General features: G+C 62.6%; 3 protein-coding genes across 3 annotated transcripts in view; all 3 read right to left on the bottom strand.

Annotated features, from left to right (window-relative positions):
- The window catches only part of SHMT2 (serine hydroxymethyltransferase 2), a 33,125-nt gene that overhangs the window by 4,279 nt on the left and 6,304 nt on the right, over positions 1-22,542 (bottom strand). The window lies entirely within an intron of this gene.
- NXPH4 (neurexophilin 4) lies at positions 1,104-12,043 on the bottom strand. Its single transcript, XM_061479545.1, has 2 exons — positions 11,914-12,043; positions 1,104-1,968 (listed from the first exon to the last, which is right to left on the bottom strand). The coding sequence occupies exons 1-2, from the start codon at positions 11,959-11,961 to the stop codon at positions 1,222-1,224; spliced, it is 795 nt and encodes a 264-aa protein (XP_061335529.1). The 5' UTR covers positions 11,962-12,043; the 3' UTR covers positions 1,104-1,221.
- Positions 15,150-22,542, bottom strand: part of LRP1 (LDL receptor related protein 1) — a 64,855-nt gene continuing 57,462 nt past the window's right edge. The window contains exons 69-89 of the mRNA XM_061479539.1: positions 22,140-22,246; positions 21,871-22,003; positions 21,501-21,620; positions 21,044-21,166; positions 20,729-20,872; positions 20,515-20,649; positions 20,194-20,313; positions 19,834-20,105; positions 19,561-19,739; positions 19,203-19,309; positions 18,877-18,993; positions 18,594-18,770; positions 18,182-18,322; positions 17,924-18,097; positions 17,686-17,847; positions 17,337-17,511; positions 17,015-17,119; positions 16,791-16,855; positions 16,589-16,676; positions 16,317-16,461; positions 15,150-16,196 (exon numbers count right to left, since the gene is read on the bottom strand). Of these exons, the coding sequence (XP_061335523.1) occupies positions 16,056-16,196; positions 16,317-16,461; positions 16,589-16,676; positions 16,791-16,855; positions 17,015-17,119; positions 17,337-17,511; positions 17,686-17,847; positions 17,924-18,097; positions 18,182-18,322; positions 18,594-18,770; positions 18,877-18,993; positions 19,203-19,309; positions 19,561-19,739; positions 19,834-20,105; positions 20,194-20,313; positions 20,515-20,649; positions 20,729-20,872; positions 21,044-21,166; positions 21,501-21,620; positions 21,871-22,003; positions 22,140-22,246 (2,930 nt within the window). The 3' untranslated portion in view covers positions 15,150-16,055. The remainder of the gene's footprint in view (positions 16,197-16,316; positions 16,462-16,588; positions 16,677-16,790; positions 16,856-17,014; positions 17,120-17,336; positions 17,512-17,685; positions 17,848-17,923; positions 18,098-18,181; positions 18,323-18,593; positions 18,771-18,876; positions 18,994-19,202; positions 19,310-19,560; positions 19,740-19,833; positions 20,106-20,193; positions 20,314-20,514; positions 20,650-20,728; positions 20,873-21,043; positions 21,167-21,500; positions 21,621-21,870; positions 22,004-22,139; positions 22,247-22,542) is intronic.

Genomic DNA, 22,542 nt, shown 5'->3' with positions numbered 1-22,542 from the left:
GCATCCCATCCCTGACCCCCGCGTCCCATCCCTGACCCCCGCATCCCATCCCTGACCCCCGCGTCCCATCCCTGACCCCCGCATCCCATCCCTGACCCCCGCATCCCATCCCTGACCCCCGTATCGCATCCCTGACCCCGCCATCCCTGACCCCCGCATCCCATCCCTGACCCCCGCGTCCCATCCCTGACCCCCGCATCGCATCCCTGAGCTCCGCATCCCATCCCTGAGCTCCGCATCCCATCCCTGACCCCGCCATCCCTGACCCCCGCATCCCATCCCTGACCCCCGCGTCCCATCCCTGACCCCCGCATCCCATCCCTGACCCCCGCATCGCATCCCTGAGCTCCGCATCCCATCCCTGACCCCCGCATCGCATCCCTGATCTCCGCGTCCCATTCCTGACCCCGCCATCCCTGACCCCCGCATCCCATTCCTGACCTCCGCATCCCATCCCTGACCCCCGCATCCCATCCCTGACCCCGCCATCCCTGAGCTCTACATCCCATCCCTGACCCCCGCATCCCATCCCTGACCCCGCCATCCCTGACCCCCGCATCCCATCCCTGACCCCCTCATCCCATCCCTGAGCCCCGCACCCCATCCCTGACCACACACACCATCCTTGACACACTCACCCCCCCATCCCTCCTTCCTCTTCCCGCATCGCGCCGGTGTGGGCTCAACACACTCCAACACTTTTCCTTTTTTTTTTTTTTTCCCCAATGTTTTTCTTTATTTTCTGCTTTTTTTTTTCATTTTAATTTTCTTAAAAAAATATGAGGAAGTCCCTGCCCAGAGCTGGGGGGGAGCAGCCCCCAGCAAGGGCCCTGGGCCCCCAGGCACCAGCCATGGTACTCCTTCACTGCAGGTGGGAGACAGGCAGCAGCCTGGGGGGGGGGGCAAATTTGAGGGGGGCTTGCACCAGCACTGTGACCCCAAATCCCCCCTGCTACAACTGTGCCTGCTCCGGGGGTGACACGCACCCAGCTGATGCCATTGCACGGGGCTGTACCCCCCGACCAGCCCGCACGCTCCCAGGGACCCCATCCCAGTGCATGGGAGCATGGCACACAGCGGGCATTAGGGCCAGCACCCAGCGAGGAAGGGGAGGTCGGTGCGGCAGCAATGGGGGGCACTGTGCAGCCAGGGACGGGGTCCAGGAGCCCCTGGTCCCCCTCTGACTCCATCTCTGATGCCCACTGCCCCTTCCCGCAGCCATCAGCCAAAGTAGGGGTTGTCGTGCTGGAAGTTGTAGTCGGGGCAGACCTTCTGGACCAGCTTGTAATCGATGCTGAGGAAGGAGATGAAGATGCAGATGACTTTGAAGGGCTTAGCGCAGAGCCAGGCGGCGTGGCTCTGCGTGTGCTCGGTGAAGCACACCTTAGACGGGTCGTACAGGCAGGGCTTGTTCTTCCGCGCCCGGTTCGTCTTCTCATACTCCACGTGGCAATTGAGGGCTTTGGCCGGGCGCCCCTCGGGCAGGGTGCTCTGCTGAGGGGCTGGGAGGGAAAGCGGCGCTGGGGCCGGCACCAGCACCTCAAACCCCACCGCCTTGGAAGGGGGCACGATGCTGACCGAGACGTTGCCCAGGCTGGAGGAGTTGTGTCGGAAATAGACGCTGAAGGTGCCGTTGATGTGGTCAACGATCTTGCCCGTCACCAACAGGCTGAACTTGAGCGTCTTGATGTTGAAGTAGAAGTCGCCCCATCCAAAGATCTTCTTGGTGCGGCCGGACTTGAGCGAGGGCTTGCGCCGGGCGCGGGGGTTCAGCAGCTCCCCCGTTGTCTGGTTCTTCTGCCAGTCCCAGGGGCTCCCTGCGCCCCGGGGGGGCTCAGCTGGAACCAGCCGCCCAGGGTCGAGCACCGGAGGCTTCAGGGTGCCATAGGGAACATCCTTGAGGAGGCCGGAGGTGCCCAGCTCCAGGTACCCCAGGGTCTTGGCAATGTGGCCCCCAGCACACACCGCCTGGGGAGAGAGCAGAGACTGGGGGAGCTGTGCCTGCTGCATCCCCCTGCCCGCATCCCCCTTCCCGCATCCCCCTCCTGCAGCCCTTCTGTGGCCATGCACCCCCCAGCACCATGCACCCCTCTGGCACCGCATCCTCCGTTGGTGCCGTGCCACTGGTGTAAGCATGGCTGCATCCTGCCCGTGCCATCCCCATGCCAGGAGCTGGGGCTGCTTCTCCAGCACCAACCACATCCCTTTGCCAGAGGAAGCAGGATGCCGGCCAGTCCATGACCGCCTGCCCCACAAGTGATGCCTGTTAAGACGCAGGGCATCAGCATGCCCGGATATGGGAAGACACCAGAGCCCCGCGCTGCCTGCCAGTAAAGCCTAATTGCATTAGGCAGCACCTCTGATGTGCAGCTGAAACGCCAGACCCCTGCCAGGCTGCATGGCAGCCACTCCGCCCCCCAGGATAATTGCATCGGGCAGACACGGCTGGAGAATGGGGTGCATTGTGTGCATTGTGAGCGTTGTGTGCCGGGGAGGAGGGCACGCAAGGAATGAGCGGGGACCCCTCGTTCTGCATTCAGCAGAATTGGCAGCAAAAGCATAAATGATGGGCAGCAGAGGGAAAACCTCCCGGGGGCTGCAAGGAGCCTGTACCAGCACAGCCCCTCGCCCAGCAGAGCCAGGAGTCTGGGGCAAGGGGTCCCCCAGGGTGGAAAGAAGCAGCCCCATTCCTGGTGAGGTGAATCAAGGCAGGGAGCTGTGATAGAAGACCTGGTCCCTTCAACCTGGGTGGGCTGTGAGCCCCCTTAGGGAGGTGCTGATGGGCACGGGCACCCCAAGGCAGCTCCGGTCGAGAAAAGGACCCCAGCATCAGTGGGGATGGGACACAGCATCCCCTTCCTGAGAGTCCCCACGGCTGCAGCTCTGCATGTCTGGCTGCGGGCACTGACACCACAAGGTGAGCGGAGCCAGCAGCACCTCTCCCACCCTGAGACCCCATCTCGGACTTGTCCCACGTCCCCACCTCGGGAAGCTGCTCCCCCTCCCCGCTTCCCCATCCCTCAGCTCGGCTGCTGCTGGCTCTGCACCGCGGTGCCCGGCGTGGCCCTGCCTGCCCTGCCAGCTGCTCTGGTGCGCAGGATGCTGCTCCGTCAGCCCCGGCCTCGTCAATCACTGTCACCGGCGAGCTGCCCGGTGCTCCGGCAGTTCCTGCTCCGGACGACCTGCATCCCAAGGGGGGTGTGGGGAGGAGGGGAGCGAGCAGAGGAAGCCCGGGGGGTGGGGTGGGGGGAACTGAAGCACTCCTCAGCGCTCAACACGATCCCGGGGGCTGCAGGAGGTGCTGGAGGCACTGGGGACCCATCCTGGCACCAGCCGCCCTGCAGCAACCCCATAATGGCTCCATGCTGCTTCCCATGAGCCCCATCAGAGAGGGGAGAGCCCCCATGGACCCCTCCTCAGGCCGGGCAGGGGCTGCTCTCACCGGGGCACGCAGTAGGGATGGAGCAGCACCGGGCAGGGCTGCCGCGGACACCGGCTCCGCGCTGTCCCCGTTCCTCTCCAGTTGCTAAGCTGGACCCCCAGGCCAGGCTGCGCTGCTGTCTCCAGGATCTATCGCCTTATCCCCATAAACGCTGCCTGTGCTGGGCTGAGCCCGTAAGTCTGCTCCAGCCCCTGCTCGCCCTCGTCCGCGCCACCTGGGCTCGGGCCCGTCTGTGCGCAGGGGAGAAGGCTCTGGGGGTCTCGGGAAGGGCGCTATGGGGGGCTCTGTGCAGTGTGAGGCTGAGCATTCCCGCAGCCCCCGCTCGGGCCTGACGTCCCCCGACTCCCTCCCCAATCTCGCTTTGAGCGCGGCTGCTGCCTTTGCCCTTATCTATATTTCAACGCAGCTTCAAAGCCGGGTGCCCTCACCAGCCAGCGAGAGAGGGAGCGAGCGTGGCAGGACCGGGAGATGCAGAGATAACCAGGGGAGGGGAAGAAGGGGCTGCCCCCAGCATCCCCCCTCCAGGCAGGAGAGCAGCGTTTTGTGGGGGGACGGTGGCCCCGGGGGGACTGCGCTCTCCCTCCACCCCACTCCTAGGTACTCATCAGCCCAGGAGCCCCCCGCATCCCTCGTGGGGCTTCCCACCTCAGCCAGGGCTGACAGCCAGGACAAGCAGCTCCCCCAGCAGTGCTACACGAGCCGCCGTGGTCCCCTGCCTCAGTTTTCCTTTCTCTTTCATCCACGATCCCCCGGTAATGATGTGGACAGGGATGCGATAGGAACGGGGCTGTGATGGGGAACTGATGGAGACAGAGATGCAGTAGGGGTGGGGAAGGGGCAGGGACAGGCTGTGAGGAGGAGATGGGTACGAACTATGGGGAGGTGCTGACGGCAGCTTCCTCCATCACTTGAGGGCCATGGGCTTGGGCAGGTGGTTGAGACCAGATGGGCTGTGGGGCACAGACTGGGCATGGGCGGGGAAAGAGCTGCCCCTAGCCCCTCTGGGTGAGAGGCCAGGCTGGAAGCTCCCCCCCACACACACACCGGGAGCTGCTGTGGAGCAAGGGATGAAAGGGAATTGCAGAGCAGGGCAGCAACTACCAATGCAGCCCTGTCTATCGATCAACGGGCAGCATGGGGAGCGTGCGGGAGACCCTCAGCACCCGCCCCCCAGGAGGACGGGGTGCCCCGAGCCCTGTGGGCAAAGGGCAACACAGAGCAGGGTCACGTCAAGCCTCTTCCATGACAGCGCTGAGGGGAGCCAAGGTCATCCCCTGCACCCTGCCAGCGCTGTTGGCATTCAGGGCAGGTCCCACTCACACCTCGCGTTAAATATTAATGCTCCTGCTTGCGAGCGCTCGGGGTGCAGCGCGCACACGTGCACAGGGACCTCTCGGAGTGTCCGCGGGCGTCCCGGGGCTCCTGGCTCCGCATGGACGTGCACAGAGACCCCCTCCCTTCCTGTGGCTGCACCGGGATCTATCCCGGGTCACGCCGAGCTCTGCCCCATGCGCCGTTCCTGTGTGTTTGTCGCACATGCACAGGCTGCTGCATCCATGCATCACCCCGTGACAGTGATCGCTTTGGGGGTCTCGAGCCCCTTGTGCGCTTCCCATGGGGCTGCCGTGTGGCGCTCCACGTGTGCACAAGCAAGGATGCAGGAAGGGCTGGGGGGGGCTGCAGAGGGACTCGGTGCCGGCATCAATTTGGCTTGTCAGGACCGGCGGTGATGGCCACTCACATCCCATTTGCTGGCGGGGCCAGGCGCCGTCAGCCGCTCCCCCGAGACCCACGGTCACCTTGGTGGAGGGAGGGGAGCACATCAGCGCCGATGAGGGGCTCCCAGCACCCCGACAACAGTCCCACGACCTCAAGGCAAACCAGCCCCTGCCTGTGCCAGGAGCAGAGCACCCACGACGGCACTAAAGACCCCATCCCCTGCACCCCGCTTCCCCCCCACCACAGCGGGGGTCACTGTCAGAGCTGCTGCTGGGGGTCTCCCCATAGGTCAAGCTGGCCTCTCCGCTGTCATCCCGCTGCCTTCGTTAGCGCGAGGAGATTAATTGGAGGTGCTGAGCCACAACCCCCCTGGGCCCGCTCCCCCCCCCGGTGCGGTGCAGCCCGGGGCGGCGTGGCATTTCCAAAGGTTAGCAGCAAACAAGGTGCCTCTGACAGCTCCCATTTATCTCGCCGGCGCGGCGCGGGTGCTAATGCGGTGGCAGGGGGACGAGGTGCAGCGGTAGGCTCTGCGGGAGGGCCCCGAGCGCATGGGTGCTGAAGGGGTGCAATGGTGGTGGGTGGGAGGGCACCAAGATCACCCAGCGGCTGCAGCGGGTGTGTAAATGCATGCAACAAATGCCTGCAGCTGAATGTGCACAAACGGCTCCACGTGTGTGCACACACAGGGCTGGGCAGGGCGTGCATGGAGCAAGGTGGCTCTGCCTGTGTGCCACCACTGCAGGGGAGCCTGTGGCCTTCCTCAGTGTGATGGAACCCCCGGGCTGAACACGCTCCTGGGTGCACACGCAAGAGCAATGCAAGTGCTGGTGGTGCCAACGTTGGTGCCAGGGCAATGATGCCACTGGGCACATCTGGGCCAGGTCCAGGGTGCTGGTGGAGCTGGGAGGAGGCAGGGACCAGAAGCACAAGGCGAGACCCAGCCTCCCCAGGATGCTGCTGCTCTGCCACGGGCTGCAGGGCAGGATGAGGGTAGCAGGAGGGGCAGGAATGGGGCGCAGGATGGGGTAGGGACAAAGGGAAGAGCCCCTCATCTCAGCCTCACAAGGACAGGAGGAGAAACCCCCCCCCCGCCTCCCAGCTCAAAGACACTTGAAAGCCCTTCCCTGGCTCCCAGCTCTGACCAAGTGGGTCACCGATGGGGCAAGTTGGGGGGCACCCATTCACGGGCACCCTGTTGCACAGCCGGACAAATCCTGCCTTGGAGCTGAGCTCAGCGTGACCACACAAAGACCTCCTTGGTCCTTCCTCTGCCTCTTCCATACCGCAACCACACAGCCAAAACCTTCAGCACCAGCCCCAGAGACCCCAGCATCCCATTGGCATTTCGGAGAGAGCCTGGATGAGCTCCCCAAAGCCAACCCCACCATCACGGGCTGCCAGCGCCCAACCTGCACACGCAGCGGGGTCCTTGCTCCCAAAGCAAGGCTCACCCAAGGGCTGGGGAGGCAGGAGCCAGGGGGAACTGGTTTCCCATGGATGCGATTGCCTTCACCCCCTGAACAGACACCTCGCTTCTCGCAGACGGAGAGAATATGCAAATGCTGGGGCTTTATTAACGGGCTCGGCACGCGCTGGCTAATAAATATTTCATAGCCCGAGTAGGACTTTTTTTTTCTCCCCCCCCCACCCCCTCCCCTTCCTTCTTCCTTTCGTTTTGGCTCCTTTTCCCTGTCACTCGTTTCCTGCCTTTTCTTTTCTCAGCCGTTGTTTTATTTATTTATTACTTTTAAGGGCTTCATGGTGAGACAGGAGCTGGGAGGTGGCTGACGGTGCGGGGGGGGGGAAGCAGGAAAGCATCCCCGGTCTCTCCCCCCACGGGTGAAAGAGAAAAGTGCTGTTAAGAGCAAAGGAAAAAATATAATAGAAGGAGGAGACAGCACCAGGCAAAGGATTGAGGGCTTGTGTGACTCATTGGACTCAAGGAAGAAAAGAGAAGGAATGGGAAAATGAGGAGATAAACGGAGCGGGAAGGGGGAGAGGGGTGCGCAGGCGGGTGTGCAGGAGAGATGAGGGGGCGCAGGGGTGGATGGAGGGATGGGGACGCGCTTGCTGATGGGCTCCGGGGGGGGGTATTGAATCCTGCTCACCCCATGCCAGGGGTCCCTGATGCCATCCAGAGCTTGGCTTGACCACTGGGACCTGGCACTGCGTGAGGGGGGGGCAGCTCCATGGATGGCATGCGGGGAAACAGGGGCAGAGCTGGCAGGGATGAGCCTCGGGTAGCTCCTGATCCAACCAGGACACAGCGGTCCCACTCCTCATCCCTTGGCCTCAGTTTCCCCACAGCACAGCAGGCTGCCCCATCTTCCTCCGAGCCCCCCCTCCAAACCAAAGGGACCGCAGCCCTTACCTCCACCCCCCCACCCCCCCCCATCGCCTCCCCATTTCACTTTATTATTGCAATAAATGTGGCCATAAAAGTGGCAGGTATCGGTGCGCACCGAGATCGCTTCTCCCGAGCTATGGAAATGTAATTTCGAGTGTGCCCGGGAAATTTTATAAGATCGTATCAGGTGGGATCATAAATTGCATTTCCAGCCCTTCCTCCCCCCCCCCCCCCCCCCCCCGCACCACACATTGTGCGTGTCCCCCCCCTCCACCGACGACACAAGGTCACAATGGAAAGGGGCAAACACTCTGTTCCTATGCACCCCCCACCCCACCCCATTCCCAGAGCCAGCTATTTATTCTCCCCATGAGGAGAAGGGGGAGCAGTGGCAGGGATACGGCTCTGTGTGTGTGTCCCCTCAAGCAAGAGGTTGGTCCAAGCCCTCCAAGAGACCCTAAGGATGCAGGAGACCCTCAAGGGCATCACGGGGGATGTAGCTACCAGGATGTGCCGCATGGCAGCTGAGTGCTGGCTCCCATTAGGAGCTCAGCACAAGGGGTCCCTGCTAAGCCCCCTGGGAACCTCCAGGGCCAGATTCAGTCCCACTTTGCCCAGGTTCCAGGCTGGGCGGTGTAAAGCATCACCAAGGAACCCCGGATGGAGGCTTCAGTGCTGGGGGGACAGGAGGAGGAATGAGAGGGTCCAAGGCCACCGCTGTGTCTGGATGGGGTCTGTGCCACAGTGCGCAGTGGTCACAACGGGGTCTGGCAGGGCTTTATTTGAGGAGGGGAAAATGAACCCCAGTGCATGGCGCCACGGGGGCTCTCGCAGCCGATCTTTCCTGCAGGCCAGGCTCCTGCTCCCACAATGACTTTTCCTTTTGCAACAGCGATCAGGGAAGGAAAAGAGAAAAGGCAGGGAGGGGGGAACACGGGCAAAGGGACGTGATTATTTCTTTAGTAGCAATCCAAGCGGCTGGAGAGGAAGCTTCATCTTTCCTGGGCCATTTACCTTCAGCGCCCGAGCGCGAAGCCTGAGCCAGGCAGCTCTTCATTGATGCTGGAGCTTGGCCAGGGCAGGCAGAGGGGGGGAATATAGGGGCTTCTGTATGCAGCATCACCCCCCTATTGGGGCTTTAAGAAGGAGGAGCTGTGATTGGAGGGGTGGGGGGCAAAAGTCATTAATCTGGGGGTGTTAATTGGCATAGGTGTGATGAGCAAAGGGGCTGAATGGGTGTAGCTGGCGCAGAGGGACAAAGCTCAGGCCACCCCCTCCACCACACACACACCTCCCGGCTGTAAACCGGCAATTAAAAACAAGAAGGGGGGAGAGGAAAGCAATAAAGCAGCGATGGACTGCAGCCAGAACAGCACAGTGGAGGAGCAGGAGCGGGTCTGGCCGGGGGGCACCCCTGGGTGCCCCCCCCCGTCCCCAGCCAGCGCTCCCCCCTCGGTGGGAGGCTGAGCCGCGCCACGCTCCAGGCTCCATCCTTATTGAATCTCCCAGCTCAGGGTGCAAAGGGCACCACAGGGAAGAGTTATTAAAAAAAGGGAAATGAGTCGCCTGGAAACCTTCTTTCGGAATAACAGAGTGTGTTTGTTTGGCGATAGATTAGCTCAGCCATGCTGAGCACACAGCACCCGCCGCAGCCGCGGTCAGCTCCGGAGAGCCGCAGCAACCGGGAGAAGGGGGATGCGGCTCCCCCAGCCCGGGCATCATCCTGGACCCTGCGGCGCTGCACCCGGCCAGACCCAAACCCCATTTACCCTCCCCTGGCCACAGATGGGGTTCTCTGAGCCATGAAACTGTTCCGTCCGACCCTGTTAATGGGAGCAGGGAGGGTGAATTAGGGGTGTCCTTGCACCGAAAGGGCTGGCAGCATCTGCTTAAGAGCAAAGCCATCTGTCAGCCAACAACCCAGTCGACGTGTGACAGCGCCTGGGTGACAGCAAGGGAAAGGGAATGAAGTGGGGTGAGTTTCCCGGTGGCTCACATCCCGCATCCCGCACCACCAGCATCCCGCATCCCGCACCACCAGCATCCCGCACCACCAGCATCCCGCCGGCATGGCCACAGGCACCTTCAAAGCAGAATTTCCCTGGAAAAGGTTAATCCAGGAAGGAAAACCTGCCAGCAACACTCCAGGTGCTTCACAGACACCCGTTATCTCACCTCCCTGCCTTGAAGGAGGGAAACCGAGGCACGGTGCCGGTGATGGGAAGGCACATTGCTGCCGAGGTACAGGGAAGGTACCCAGTGTCCCAGCTCCAGCCCCACCACATCCCACTCTGCTTCTGGGCAGCCTGGCTGCACTCTCCCACTCCTGCCTGCTCCAGGGCCTTGGTAGCCTAACCCCCTCTGGCTCCTGTTCAGCATCATGTCCATCACTTGGGCAGCAGGGACCACGGGGCCAAGGCTGGCATCTGCCTCCCGGCCAAGGCCAGGAGGTTGCTGGCCGGGAATTGCCTTTCCTCTCTGCTAAATTAACACCCCTTCGAGGTGGTAAAAGCACCTTGGAGCTACCGCCTGCCCCTGCCCTGCTGTGGCTCTCTCCTGGGTGCACCCTGGGGTGGCTCAGCCCAGGGGAAAGGCAGAGCTCTGGGGGACCCCCAGGGTTTAACACTCAGCGAGCAGAGAACAATCTAAAGCACCAACAGGAAGGCTGAGGCAGGGCAAGCACCCACGGGCAGCATCGCTGCCACCCCGAGCTCAGGCGTGGGGAAGGAGAAAGCAAATCCCGGGGTCAGCAGCAGCCATGAGGGGTGGGGGGCCGAGGGGGGGGGTGAGTGCACACACATAGACAGCAGCAGGAGCTCTCTAAACCCACCCTGCTACCCGCCGTGCAGCCACGTCTGCCTTTTTGCCCCATTGCTCCCATCACTGGGGAGCTCCGGTGCAGTGATTGGGGTTGGGGGCAGCCGCTGGGGTCCCCCTGGGAAAGTTTCTCCCCAAGAGGACCAAGTGGGGCAGGAGCTGCCCCATTTCCCTTCCCCAGCCCCATGCCACCAGGCTCATGAAGGGGCTCGGGTTCGCTGCACCCCCAACAGCATCACCCGCGGTCATTCCCCATGCTCGTGCGCTGGCCCCCACTGCAAGCCCCCATATCGTGTGCAGGTGGGGATTGGATTGGGGGGGGGGGGGGTGGCAGGGCAGCGCCCAGCCCCCGATTCCATCAAAACAAACCCATTCATCTTGAAGCAGCTCCAGCACCGACAGACACTCTGCATTAGATGGACATGGGAAGGAGGGGGGGGTCACGCAGAGCACCCCCACTCCCATCTATCCATCCATGGACACCCAGAGAGGAACCAGTGCCAGAGAAATAAGTTGCAGGAGCCTTTGCCTGGGGGGTGGGATTGTGCTGGGGGTGGGGGGGGTGGGGGGGTGTCCCTGATGTGCATCCAATTCCGAAGAGGGAATTGGCTCGTTTGATTTTATTCATGGAATACCGAAAGTAAAAATGGAGTGTCAGGAAATCAGATCTGCTGGGCTGGGGGGGGGCATGAATCCCACCCCCTGCTCATGACCACCACAGGGATAAATGGAGCCCCCAAACCCAGGCTCCAAGAGGAGATGGCGGGGGGGGGTGTGTGAGAGTGGCCTTGGGAAGCATCGAGTACCCGGGGCCACTACCGAGGGGCACCCCCGAGGGGAGGGGAGGGGGGGGGCCCGGAGCTTTGGGAGGGGGCCCCCCTCAAAGGAGGACGAAGGCCACGGCAGCGCCGGAGCTGAGCCCGCACCCCATCACGACAGGAATGAGGCGTCACCTCTGCAGGTGGTTCCAGCGCTCCCGACCTCGGGGTACCGCCCCCCCCCAAGCGACCCCCCCCCCATCCTCCGACACAGTGGAGGGGGGGGTCTCACCCCGACACAACGGGGGGGGGTTGTGGGGTTCTTGTGTCCCCCCCACCCCCCCCCCTGCTTGCCCACGCGCGGTCGCCCCCGCTTCGTCTCGCGCGTCTCGTTGCCCCCCCCCCCCCCCCCCCCCCGCACCTGCCAGACGGCGCCTCCCGCGCTCCGCACCGGGTGGAGGGGGGGGGGGGGGGGGGCTCGGTGCTGCACTAACGACGGGACCCCCCCCGGGTCAGCTCTGCGCCCTTTGCAACTTGGGGGGAGCAGGACCCCCCCCCCATAACTCCCCCATTCACCTCCCTGCACCCCCCCCCCCAAATCTCTGCTATCTCCGTGGCTGCCGGAGCCCCCCCCTAAACCGCACGTCTCCCCAGCATCCTCTCTCCACGTCCCGCTCGCTCACAGCGCGGATTCTACCCCCACCCCTCCCCGTTACGGTGCAACCCCCCCCCCCATCCCGGTAATCGCACCCGGGATGCCGCGGTCCGTGTGTCCCCCCCCCCCCGGTAGCAGCAACTTTGTCGGGGGTGCGCGCCCGGTGCCCCGGTACCTGCAGCAGGAGCCAGGGCCCGAGCAGGGGCAGGCGGCGGCGGAGCATCGCGGGGCTCCCGGGGCTCCCGGGCTGGACGGAGCGCGCAGGGCGGGCGGAGGCGGGAGGCGGCGGCCAGGGGGAGGCAGGAAGAAAGTTGGAGACTTGCTGGGGCCGGGCGGTGCCTCCGCCGAGCCCCGCCAATCCCGGCCCGCGGGGGGGGGCACCGGGCCCCTGCGCTGCACCCCCCGGAGCGGCTGCGACGGGAGGGGCCGGACACCGTGATGCGCTGGTCCTACCCCCCCCCCCCCATCCCCGCTTCTGGGAGACCCCCACATCCCGCGATGCGCTGGTCCTACCCCCCCCCTCCCATGCCCGCTTCTGGGAGACCCCCGCATCCCGCGATGCGCTGGTCCTACCCCCCCCTCCCCATCCCCGCATCCCGCGATGCGCTGGTCCTACCTCCCCCCCCCCCCCCCATCCCCGCATCCCGCGATGCCCTGGTCCTACCCCCCCTCCCCATCCCCGCATCCCGCGATGCGCTGGTCCTGTCTTCTTCTTTTGGGAAACGCCCGCACCCATGGATAAAGCCGGGATTGCCCCCTTGCTTTTGGGAGACCCCCGCACCCATGGATAAAGCCGGGGCTGCCCCCCCACCCCCATGAGACCCCAGCACCCTGCAATACCCCTGGTCTTGCCCCCCACTTTTAGGTGATGCCAGCACCCCACCAGTTCTGCACTGGGGCAGTCGGTCCTCCCTGACCTGGGGAGGGGGCTCCCCCATTGCTGGGTCCCCCCTTAAAGACTCCAGCAGAGAAGGGGGAGCATCCTCCAGGAAAGGGTCTGGGGGGCAGCCTTGCACCCCTCACAGTGTGAACACACACATACACATGCACACATACACATGCACACATATACATACACACATACACATGCACACATACACATACATACATGCACATACACATACATACATGCACATACACATACATACAGACACACATACATATACACATATACATACACACATATACATGCATGCACACATACACATACACACATATACATACACACACATACACACATACACATACACACATATAACACACATATACATACACATACACATACACATATACATACACACATATAATACACACATATACATACACACATATACATACACACATATACATACACACATATAATACACACATACACACATATAATACACACATACACACACATACACACATATACATACACACATATAATACACACATACACACACATACACACATATAACACACACATATGCATACACATACACATACACATACACACATATACATACACACATATAACACACACATATACATATACATACACATACACATACACACATATACATACACATATATAACACACACATATACATATACATACACATACACATACACACATATACATACACACATATAACACACACATATACATATACATACACATACACATACACACATATACATACACACATATAACACACACATATACATACACACAGCATCCCAGGCTGGCCATGCAAACTGCATGGACCCACACGTGTGCTCATCGCTCCAGCCCTCGGAGGGGGTGTGAGGTGTTCATATCCCCCCCCCCCAGCAGCATCCCTCCCCAGAACTTGCACTGTAGTGTTATCACTATTATCACTGTTATCCCTATTATTTTCCACCCTCTGCGGTGTCGGCAGGGCTGGGGGGCAAGCGGGGGGGGGTCATTGCAGAGCCGCACGGATGTGTGGAGACAGAATGAATAAAGGTAAAGGAGAAATAAGGGGAAGGGAGGGAAATGGAGAAGGGAGAGGAAGGAAGGGGACAGGAGCTGGAAGATGTGAGTCCTCGCATGGCCTGGCCCCAGCCAGCCCCACAGCAGCGCCATGCACCCCATGCCAGGGTCCATAGCCAGGGTGCAGGGGGGTGCTCACTGCTGACTCCATGCCAGTGCTACCGGTTGGCACTAGAGCCGGTGCCAGGCCCTGGGTCTCCTGCATCCCACTTCCAACAATCCCGGTGGTCACCCCGCTTGCCCCATGGCCACAAGTGAACCCCAGCATAGCCCATGTACCCTTGGACCTGGCACCCAACGCAACTGGGGATGCCTGGGGTGGGGTCCTGGTGTCCCTAAGGGTCTCAGCAGCGTCTGCAGGAGGACTTGGGGTCCTGAATAGACCCTTCCCAACCCATCAACAGCCCATGGGCCTAAACATGGGAAGGCAGAGGAATGATGAGGGGAAACGAGTGAAGATTTGAACAAATAAAGACATTTGAAGCAAAAAGAAGCAAAAAAAGAAGGGGTGGGGGGGTGAAAGGGGGAAAGAGAGAAAAAAACCCTCTAGGGGAGATACAAGAAACCGATAAGTGAACAAAGAGCCGGTATTGAAATAGATCTGAGGCCGCGCTGGATCCCTTTGCAGAGCGGTTTGGGGCTTTTCAAAGGCAGCAGCCACATCTGCACCCGCAGAGCGAGGTGGGGAGAGGGGGGGGGTGCGAGGTGGGTGCCGGCAAGGAGGGTGCTGAGCATCGCCCCCCACAGCCTGGGCTGCCCTCCCCACCATCACCGCGGTGCTGGCACATGGCACGGCTCGACGCCTCCAGCACAGCGCTCGCCCCGTCCAGCTCAGCACCATGAGCCCCCATCCGGCCCTGGGGGTACGGGTGCTGCTGCTGCCCCCTCAAACTCCCTGCCTCGGCCCTCAGTGCTGGGGCAGCAGCACCGGGGTGAGGCTCAGCCGTGCAGGGGCACACGAGTGGGCACCGTGGGGGACACTCGAGGGGGCGACCGGACGGGGACACCGGAGACCCTCGGCCGGTGCTGAGCGGGACGGGGCTGTTCCCCTGCCCGCCGCGTGGGGGCGCGCTCATAGGGTGCGAGTGCAGCCCCCCGCCGCGGCTCCCTTCTCGAGGGCGGCGGTGCCACCTGGTGGCCGCTCCGGGTACTGCATCGGTGACCGCGGACCGGAGCGGGGGGCGCTCCGGGGATCCCGGGGGGGGGGCACAACCACGCATACACAACACAAACCCCCCCTTCCTTTCCCCTTGGGGATGGGAAACATCAGCGCCGCCACCCTTCGCCCTCACAGCGCCCATCTGTGGTGCCCCTCGGGGCTCTGAGGGGGTGAAGGCAGAGTGATGCCCCCCCCCCCAGCCCCCCAATTGCCCCCCCCTCCCCAAACCCCCTGCCCACAACCATCAGCCTGCTTCCGTTTTTAAAAATTTTATTTATAACAATATCTGTTTTAGTTGTAAAGTAATCCAGCAAAAATTATTATTAAAACATTTCCCCCCAACAAAAGGATGGGGTTGCCCCCCCCGCCCCCCCCCCCCCGCTCCTCCGTCCCCCCCACCCCCCCCCACATGCGTCTTGTTTATTTCTACTATAAAAGCCAGGTCGTTTCCATGGATTTGTCGCGTTTTTGTTTTCCTGTTAAAAAATGTGCATGTTGGAGATGGGGCGAGAGCAGAGCGAGGGGCCGGGGACCCTCAGCCCTGCACCGGAGCGGGGGCTCCATCCCTGCCCCCTGTAACAGCTGGGCAGAGCCGGGTGGTGGGGGGGGTGATGGAGGAAAAGGTGGGGAGAGGGGATAAGGGGGCCAGGTTGCAGAGGCCAAGCTGCAGGAGAAGGGGGACCCAGGAAGCAGCAGATTTGGGGGGGGGGGGGAGGAAGGAAACGGGGCCCCTGGATAGAGGAGCTGCAGGGTCTGGGGGAGACAGAGGTTGAGAGGAGGGGAGCGCATGGCCCCTGCTCTGTGCCCCACATCACCATCACCCCTTGCATCCCATCAACCCCAAGCCCAGAGCTTCGGCCTGGCCCCCCCCCTGCCCCGAGCGCGGCACCACCCATGGGTGCGAGGGAGAGGGGAGGGGAAAGGTGGGGCGGGGGGGGGGGGGTCCAAATGTAAAGAGATTGAAAAGAAACCAAAGCTGGATCTGGCAATGAGGCGCCGGGGGCCTGGTACCGGGGAATATACAGGTAATAATACTGCTCACATAGAAAAGTAATAATCCTTCATTTGTACATTTATACAGTGGCTCTCAGCCCCCCCCCCCCCCCCCCCCGGCCCCCCCCGCCTCCTGCAATGGGTGTCTGTGCCCCCCATCCTGCCCCTATGCCAGGGGGTCCGCCAGGTCGTCATCCGCGCCTCGTGACAGCAGCTCCCGCTTCTCATCCGTGCTGGCCAGCGAGTTACGGCTGTTGTGGGCGCCCATGTACAGCGTGGCATAGACGGGGTTGGTGAAGTTGGTGGGCTGCAGGGAACAGGGAGGGGGAAAGGATGGCGGGGGGGGGCAGAGGTAACGCCGTCCCCATCGCTGCCGCTCGCCCCAGCGCAGCATCGCTGCGCCGCGACGGCCCCGGGCCCCCCTCACCTTGTCCGGGTCCAGGGCGAAGTCTGCATCCAGCAGCTCCCCCACGTCGTCGTCGGGCTCCCCCTCGTACATTTTATAAGTGGGGTTCCCGATCTCCACGTTCATGGCACCGTTGGTCATGCGCTGGTGCTGGAAGCCCTTGGCGCTGGGGAGGGAGGGAGAGGGTCAGTGCCAGCAGCGCCGGGCCCCCATTCCCCAGCGGTCCCCGCTTGTTTATCCCTCTTCAGTGAGGATCTCAAGCCCTACAAGGAGGGTTTCTGCGCCGGGCTCACCCTTTAATCCTCCACTTGTACCAGACAAAAGCCACCACGGTGAGGAGGATGAGCAGCAGCAGGATGGGAATGATGATGGAGGCTGTTCCTGCAGGAAGAGAGGCACGGGTACAGTCACATCAGCAGCAAAGACACCCCCTGACACACACACACACACACACCCGGGTTTGGCACCAGGCCCCATGGGCTGCCCCACACATACGGCTGCTCTGCTGCTCGCTGACGATGAAGTCCTCGCAGCGTGTTCCCGTCATCCCCACCGGGCACCTGAGAGCATGGGGAGAGCATCGGGGTTAGCAAGGGCTGGGGGACAGCATGCAGAGGTGGGGCACAGACCTGGGGGCCGGGGGGGGGCACACAGATGGGGGTCTGTCAGTCACATCTCCCTCTGCTCTCCCGTACCCCCCCATCCCCTGTGGGGCTTACAGGCACTGGGGCAGCTGTGTCTTGTCGCTGATGGAGCAGGTTCCGCCGTGCAGGCAGTAGCTGTCGCAGGTCAGGCAGCTCGGGGCTATCTTCCCATCCGGGCAGCTGTGGGGCAGAGGGGGTCAGGCACACGGCAACCCCCCCAGGCCTGCCCTGTGCCCCACATCAGGATGGGCTTAGTGGGAGAGATGCCCGCAGCTCCTGCGCCTCCCACACTGAATTCCAGCATCCCAGCTCTGCCCAATCCACCCACAGGGACACCGTTACCCTTGCACCCTCCGTCCCCTCTTCCTCCCATGGACCCAACGTCCCCGGCACCTACATGCAGGAGACTTCTCCGCTCTGCTTATTGATGCTGCACTTGCCCTCCTGGCACCGGGAGCATTTGTTGTCCTGGCACTGGGCGCCCTCGAACTGCGGAGGGCAGCGGCACTGCTTGGCCCCACTGGCTGTCATCTGGCAAACCCCATCGTTCTCGCAGTAGTCAAAGCATTGCCCTGCAAGCGGATACGTGGGGTCAGCCCCACGCTGTTCCCTCCAGGGGTGCCGGTCCCACCACCCCACCCCGGGTCACCACAGACAACTCCCCCCATAGAGGAAGCCGAGCTCTCCCCAGAGCATCCCCCAGACCCAGCGCATCGCATCCCTCGCCCTGGGCAGGCAGCACTCACGGTACTGGCAGCGGTCCCCGATGAAGGTGGGCAGGCAGCGGCAGTTGGGCTGGTTGCCCTGGTTCACGGTGCAGCTCCCGTTGTGCAGGCAGTAGTCGGTGCACACTTGCTGGTTGCACCGGGGCCCCGTGAAGCCGGTGGGGCAGCGGCAGGTGGGCATCCCTGAAGGACCAAGAGCCATCAGCATCGCTCCCTGCGCAGCCAGGAGCAGCCCCGACCCCCAGGCTCGGCCCCTTACCCGATGGGGACGCGGCGCACGTGCCCCCGTTCTGGCAGTAGTCCCAGCACTGGTCAATCTGGCACTTGTCGCCGTTGTAGCGCGGTTGGCAGCGGCACTTGGCCTGTCTGCGGGCGTTGAGGAAGCAGCTACCGCCGTTCAGGCACACCAGGTCGCAGGTATCGGTGGTGGGCACTGGGAGGGAGGGATGGAGGTGAGCGGGACCGCGCTCGGGTGGGGAGCATCCCCCTTTCCTCCTCCTTGCTCCCCATCACCTACCAACGGGGGAGACGGTGGGCGAGGGGATGACCACGCAGGTGCCGTTGTCCAGGCGCTTGCCGTTGGGGCAGGTACAGACGGGGCCGCTGGGGCTGAGCAGGCAGAGCCACTCGCACTTCTTGCGGTCACAAGGGTTGGTCACTGCCGAGAGGGAAGGGGTGATGTGGGGCTCCCCCCAGCAGCTTCGGGGCATCTCCCATTGTGCAAACCCAACGCCCTGGGGTTGCCATTGCATCTGTCCCCGTCCCCCCCCATCCACCCTCTTGCTCTGCCCATCCAGGTGCCCCTTGCTCGTGTGGCCGAGTCTCTTGCCCAAGCTCCATCAATGCCCCACATCAGAGATCAAGCCCCACTTGATGGCATCTCCCTCCCGCCCCAGGAGCAGAGTGGGGGTCCCGGGCCTGGCACACACCCTCTGGTTGCTTATACTGGTGGTAGAGCACGACATCGGTTGCGTGGTTGAGGCCAGACGTCAGGTTGGTGACAGCCTTGTGCCCAAACTTGTGGATCTTGAAGATGCGGTTGTTGATGTAGGTGACTCCATAGATGTAGTCCTCGAAGATGTCGATGCTGAACGGATGGCTCAGCCCTGGGGAAGGAAAGAGGGGGCACACTCAGCTGCTCAGTGCCTTGGGACAGGGCTGATGAGGGATGCTGGATCCCGTTTGGGGCGGTGTTGGGGTCCTCCAGCTTACCCTTCTTGTTGTCAATGGCCACTACGGGGTCGGTGCCGTTGAGCCGGATGCTGCCGATGACGGAGAGCTTGGCATCAGCCCAGTACAGCCGCTCATTGTGGTAGTCCACAGCCAGGCCTGAGGGGTCACACACACCCCCCCACACTGAGTTTGAGGCCCCCAACCCACCCTCCGAGCCCCTCTTGACCAAGTCATGGCCCCTACATACTCCTGCCATGGGGCTCAGAGCTGCATGGTCAACCCTCCCCAGCACGGGTGGGTTGTACGTCCCCCCTGCAAGGTCTTCACCACCCCTTGTGCCCCCCTCAACACCCGTCTTTGCTCACCAGTTGGCCACTGGATGTTGTCCTGCACCAGGGTCTCGCGCAGGGTCCCGTCCATAGCCGCTGTCTCGATCTTGGGGTGATTGCCCCAGTCTGACCAGTACATAGTCCTGCAAAGGACACGGGCAGGTCACTCCCGGCGTGGGAGCAAGGAGGGGAACAGCAGGAGGACATTCCAAGGCCCCATGGAGAGGGAAATCCTCCCCTGTTCTCCCCATAGCATCACCATCATGACCCAAGGAGCCAGCTGGCTCGAGCGGTCACTGGGCACAGGGAGCTTCCCCATGGACGGGCTTGTTGGCAAGAGGAGCCAGAGCGAGGACCGGGAAGATGCAAAGGAGAAAGGGCTCAAGCCTCTCACCCCCTAAGTGGGTCGACCACGATGGCGTGGGGCTCATCGATCATGCCCGAGATGAGCGTCTTGCGATTCTCGCCTTTCATCTGCGCCACCTCGATGACGTCCCGCCCCGAGTCCGTCCAGTAAATGTTCCCGGCCACCCAGTCAATGGCAATGCCCCGCGGCATCTTCAGCCCCGAGATCTGGGAAGGGCACAAAGGGGACAAAGAGGTGAGGGCAGAGGATGCCAGCAGCCCGGTCCCGGTGCCTCCCGCCGGGTCCCCCGGCAGAGCTCACATTGAGGTGGGTGACACCGCCGTCGATCTGGCGCCGGTTGCGGTTGGAGGCGGTGGAGGCGGTGGAAGAGGCGGGCAGCTCCCGGTACGAGATCCTGCCCGTGTGCCAGTTGGTCCAGTAGATCTTGTTGCCCTTGACGTAGATGTCCATGGCATCGATGCGCACGTTCTCATCGCCCTGGAAGGCCGGCTCGTAGGCAGAGTTGGGGTTGAAGGGGTACATGCTCCGGATCTTGTTGTCATCGGCGATGTAGAGGATTTGGTGCTCGGAGCCTGCGGACGAAGAGGAGATGTTGGTGTGGGCAGAGGTGCATGGGGAGAAGGAGCAGGGAGGGAAGAGGGGGCCCCATGCCCTCCTCACCTTCTGCTTTGCACATGTTGTCCGTCTTCATGAAGTTCTTGGCGCAGCTGCAGACATGGGAGCCCTTGGTGTTGTTGCAGAGCTGGGAGCATGTCCCAAAGTGCAGGCACTCGTTGACGTCTGGGTAATGGGAGATGGGAGTCGGGGGGAGAACAGGAGGGTGCCCACCTCAGGGGCTGGTCTGTGCTACCCAGCACTTGGAGACCCCATCTCTCTCCAAGCCCCACAGACACCATTTCTGATGCTCCATCTTGGGGGCAAAACCCAACCATAACCCCAATGGCCTGACCCCAAACCTCATCTATCAGTGTCGCGAAGTACCTTGGCAGGAATTCTTGTCTGGCACCTTCTGGAAGCCTCTACGACACGTGCAGTACGTGGAGGACTGCAACTGGATGCACTGGGCCTCATCCCCACACATGGTGGTGTTGGTCATGCAGTCGTACGACTTGTGGTCTGCAGCGGGGGATGAGCTGTCAGCCCCTTCGCAGCTCCCCCCAGTGTCCCCCCCTTTGCCACCCCAATGCCCACCCACCATGGGAGCAGGACTGCTCATCGGAGCCATCTCCACAGTCATCGAAGAAGTTGCAGCGGAGGTTGGCACTGATGCATTTCTTGTTCTCGCAGAGGAACTCGTTCTTGTCCTGGCTGCAGCTCTTGGGCTTGGCCGTGGGTGACTCTGCGGGAGCAGGGGTTGTGGCTGTGACGCTCCCTGCCCACGGGCACCCATCCCCGCCGGAGCCTCAGGGTGCCAATGGTGCAGATGGCGACAAGGACACCGGCACCCGGTTTTGGGGTGCTCTGCAACGCACTGCACCCCGGCGCGGTGCCCGGAGGCAGCCCCGCTCACCGCAGTCCCTCTCGTCCGTGTTGTCTCCACAGTTGTCGATGCCGTCGCACTGTCGACCGATCCACAGACATACGCGGTCGTTCTTGCAGCGGAACGGTCTGTTGGGGGGACACTGGAATTTCACTGCACCGGCAAACAGAAACAAACGGTGACGGTGAAAGGAGACGCCATAGCCGGGCTGTCGCGCTTGTCACGAGCTGCTGCTCGGCCTCGGCCTCCGGGGAGGCTTGGTCCCACGAGGGCGAGCGGGCTCCGGAGACTAAAGCAAAGAGACTGAAGCAAAGACAACGGCCCAGTTCCTGGCCCAGCCCCGCTCCCCATCGCCAGCCCCAGCACCTCCGACTGGAGCCCCCCCTTGGCACAAAGGGGACCCGTGGCTCGGGGACTGTCACCCCTCAGACCGCTGCCCCTGCAGCCCATGCCGGGGAACGGGGAGAGGCAATGCAGCATCACTCACAGCACTCCTCGGGGTTCTCGTCCGAGTTATCCCCGCAGTCATCCTCCCCGTCACACTTCCAGGCCAGGGGCTTGCACAGCGTGTTGTTGCACTGGAACTCATCCAGGGGACACGTGCGAACTGCGACGGCAATGGGACAGGAGGAGAGCCGTGAGATGCCGCTGCCCGGCTACCGAAACCCCAGCCTGGCACTGCAATTTACACTCCAATTTCCAGCACAGCTCCAATTTACAGCACAGCTGGGGGGCTCTCCAGCACTTGGATATGTGCCTGTGCATGCCCAGAGTGCTCCCACCCGCGCTGGGGACACAGGAGACACGAGGGGACATGGACAACCGGCCCCGAGGCACACTCGCAGCGTTGCCCTTACCCCCAGTGCCGCAGTTCTCCTCGTCAGTGCCGTCCATGCAGTCTGCATCAGCATCGCAGCGCCAGCGCATGGGGATGCAGTGCCCGTTCTTGCACTGGAACTGGTCGAACTCGCAGCGCGGGGTGCAGTCTTTCTGCACAGGGGAAGGCAAGGGGCAGCAGTCAGCCAGGACAGCCCCGCGCGGGGCAGCATCCCGTTCCAGGAGCAGGCTCTCAGCCCCTGCCCGGTGGCCAAGGCCGGGTCCCCAGCGGCGCACAGGGTGAAGGTACCTCATCGGAGCCATCCGCGCAGTCGTGGTCCCCATCACACTTCCATCTGCCGGCGATGCAGCGGCCGTTGGCACACGAGAACTCGCTCTCGGAGCAGGGCCGGGGCGCTGGGGACAGAGGACACAGGGTGAGCCCGCAGTGGGAGCTGCAGGCAGGCTGCGGGGGGGGCACAGACACAGGTCCAGAGGCACAGAGTGGGGGGCAAGCAGAGCTGGGGAACGGCCAAAGAGGGGCACGGCTGATGCCACCTCGCGGCCCCTTCCCATCCCAGTTCCCTGCAGGGAAATGGGGTTGTGGGGGGGTACCATGGCCATACAGACCAGCTCCTGGCAGCTTCCCTGCTGCATGTGTCCCCCCACGTCGTTCTCCACCAGCCCTATAGCTCCCTGCTGCCCATGGCCAG

The sequence above is a fragment of the Pezoporus flaviventris genome, unplaced genomic scaffold, assembly GCF_033815535.1.
Source record: "Pezoporus flaviventris isolate CSIRO_AGI_PZ_B2104156 unplaced genomic scaffold, CSIRO_AGI_Pfla_v1 ptg000152l, whole genome shotgun sequence".
In the NCBI taxonomy this organism is placed as follows: domain Eukaryota; kingdom Metazoa; phylum Chordata; class Aves; order Psittaciformes; family Psittacidae; genus Pezoporus; species Pezoporus flaviventris.
This window is presented reverse-complemented; position numbering and strand designations above follow the sequence as displayed.

Coding starts and splice junctions, on each gene's coding strand:
- NXPH4 (XM_061479545.1), bottom strand. CDS start 11,961: ATGCTCCGCCGCCGCCTGCCCCTGCTCGGGCCCTGGCTCCTGCTGCAG. Junction 1,969..11,913: donor GGCCCTGGCTCCTGCTGCAG/GTACCGGGGCAC, acceptor CTCTCTCCCCAG/GCGGTGTGTGCTGGGGGCCA.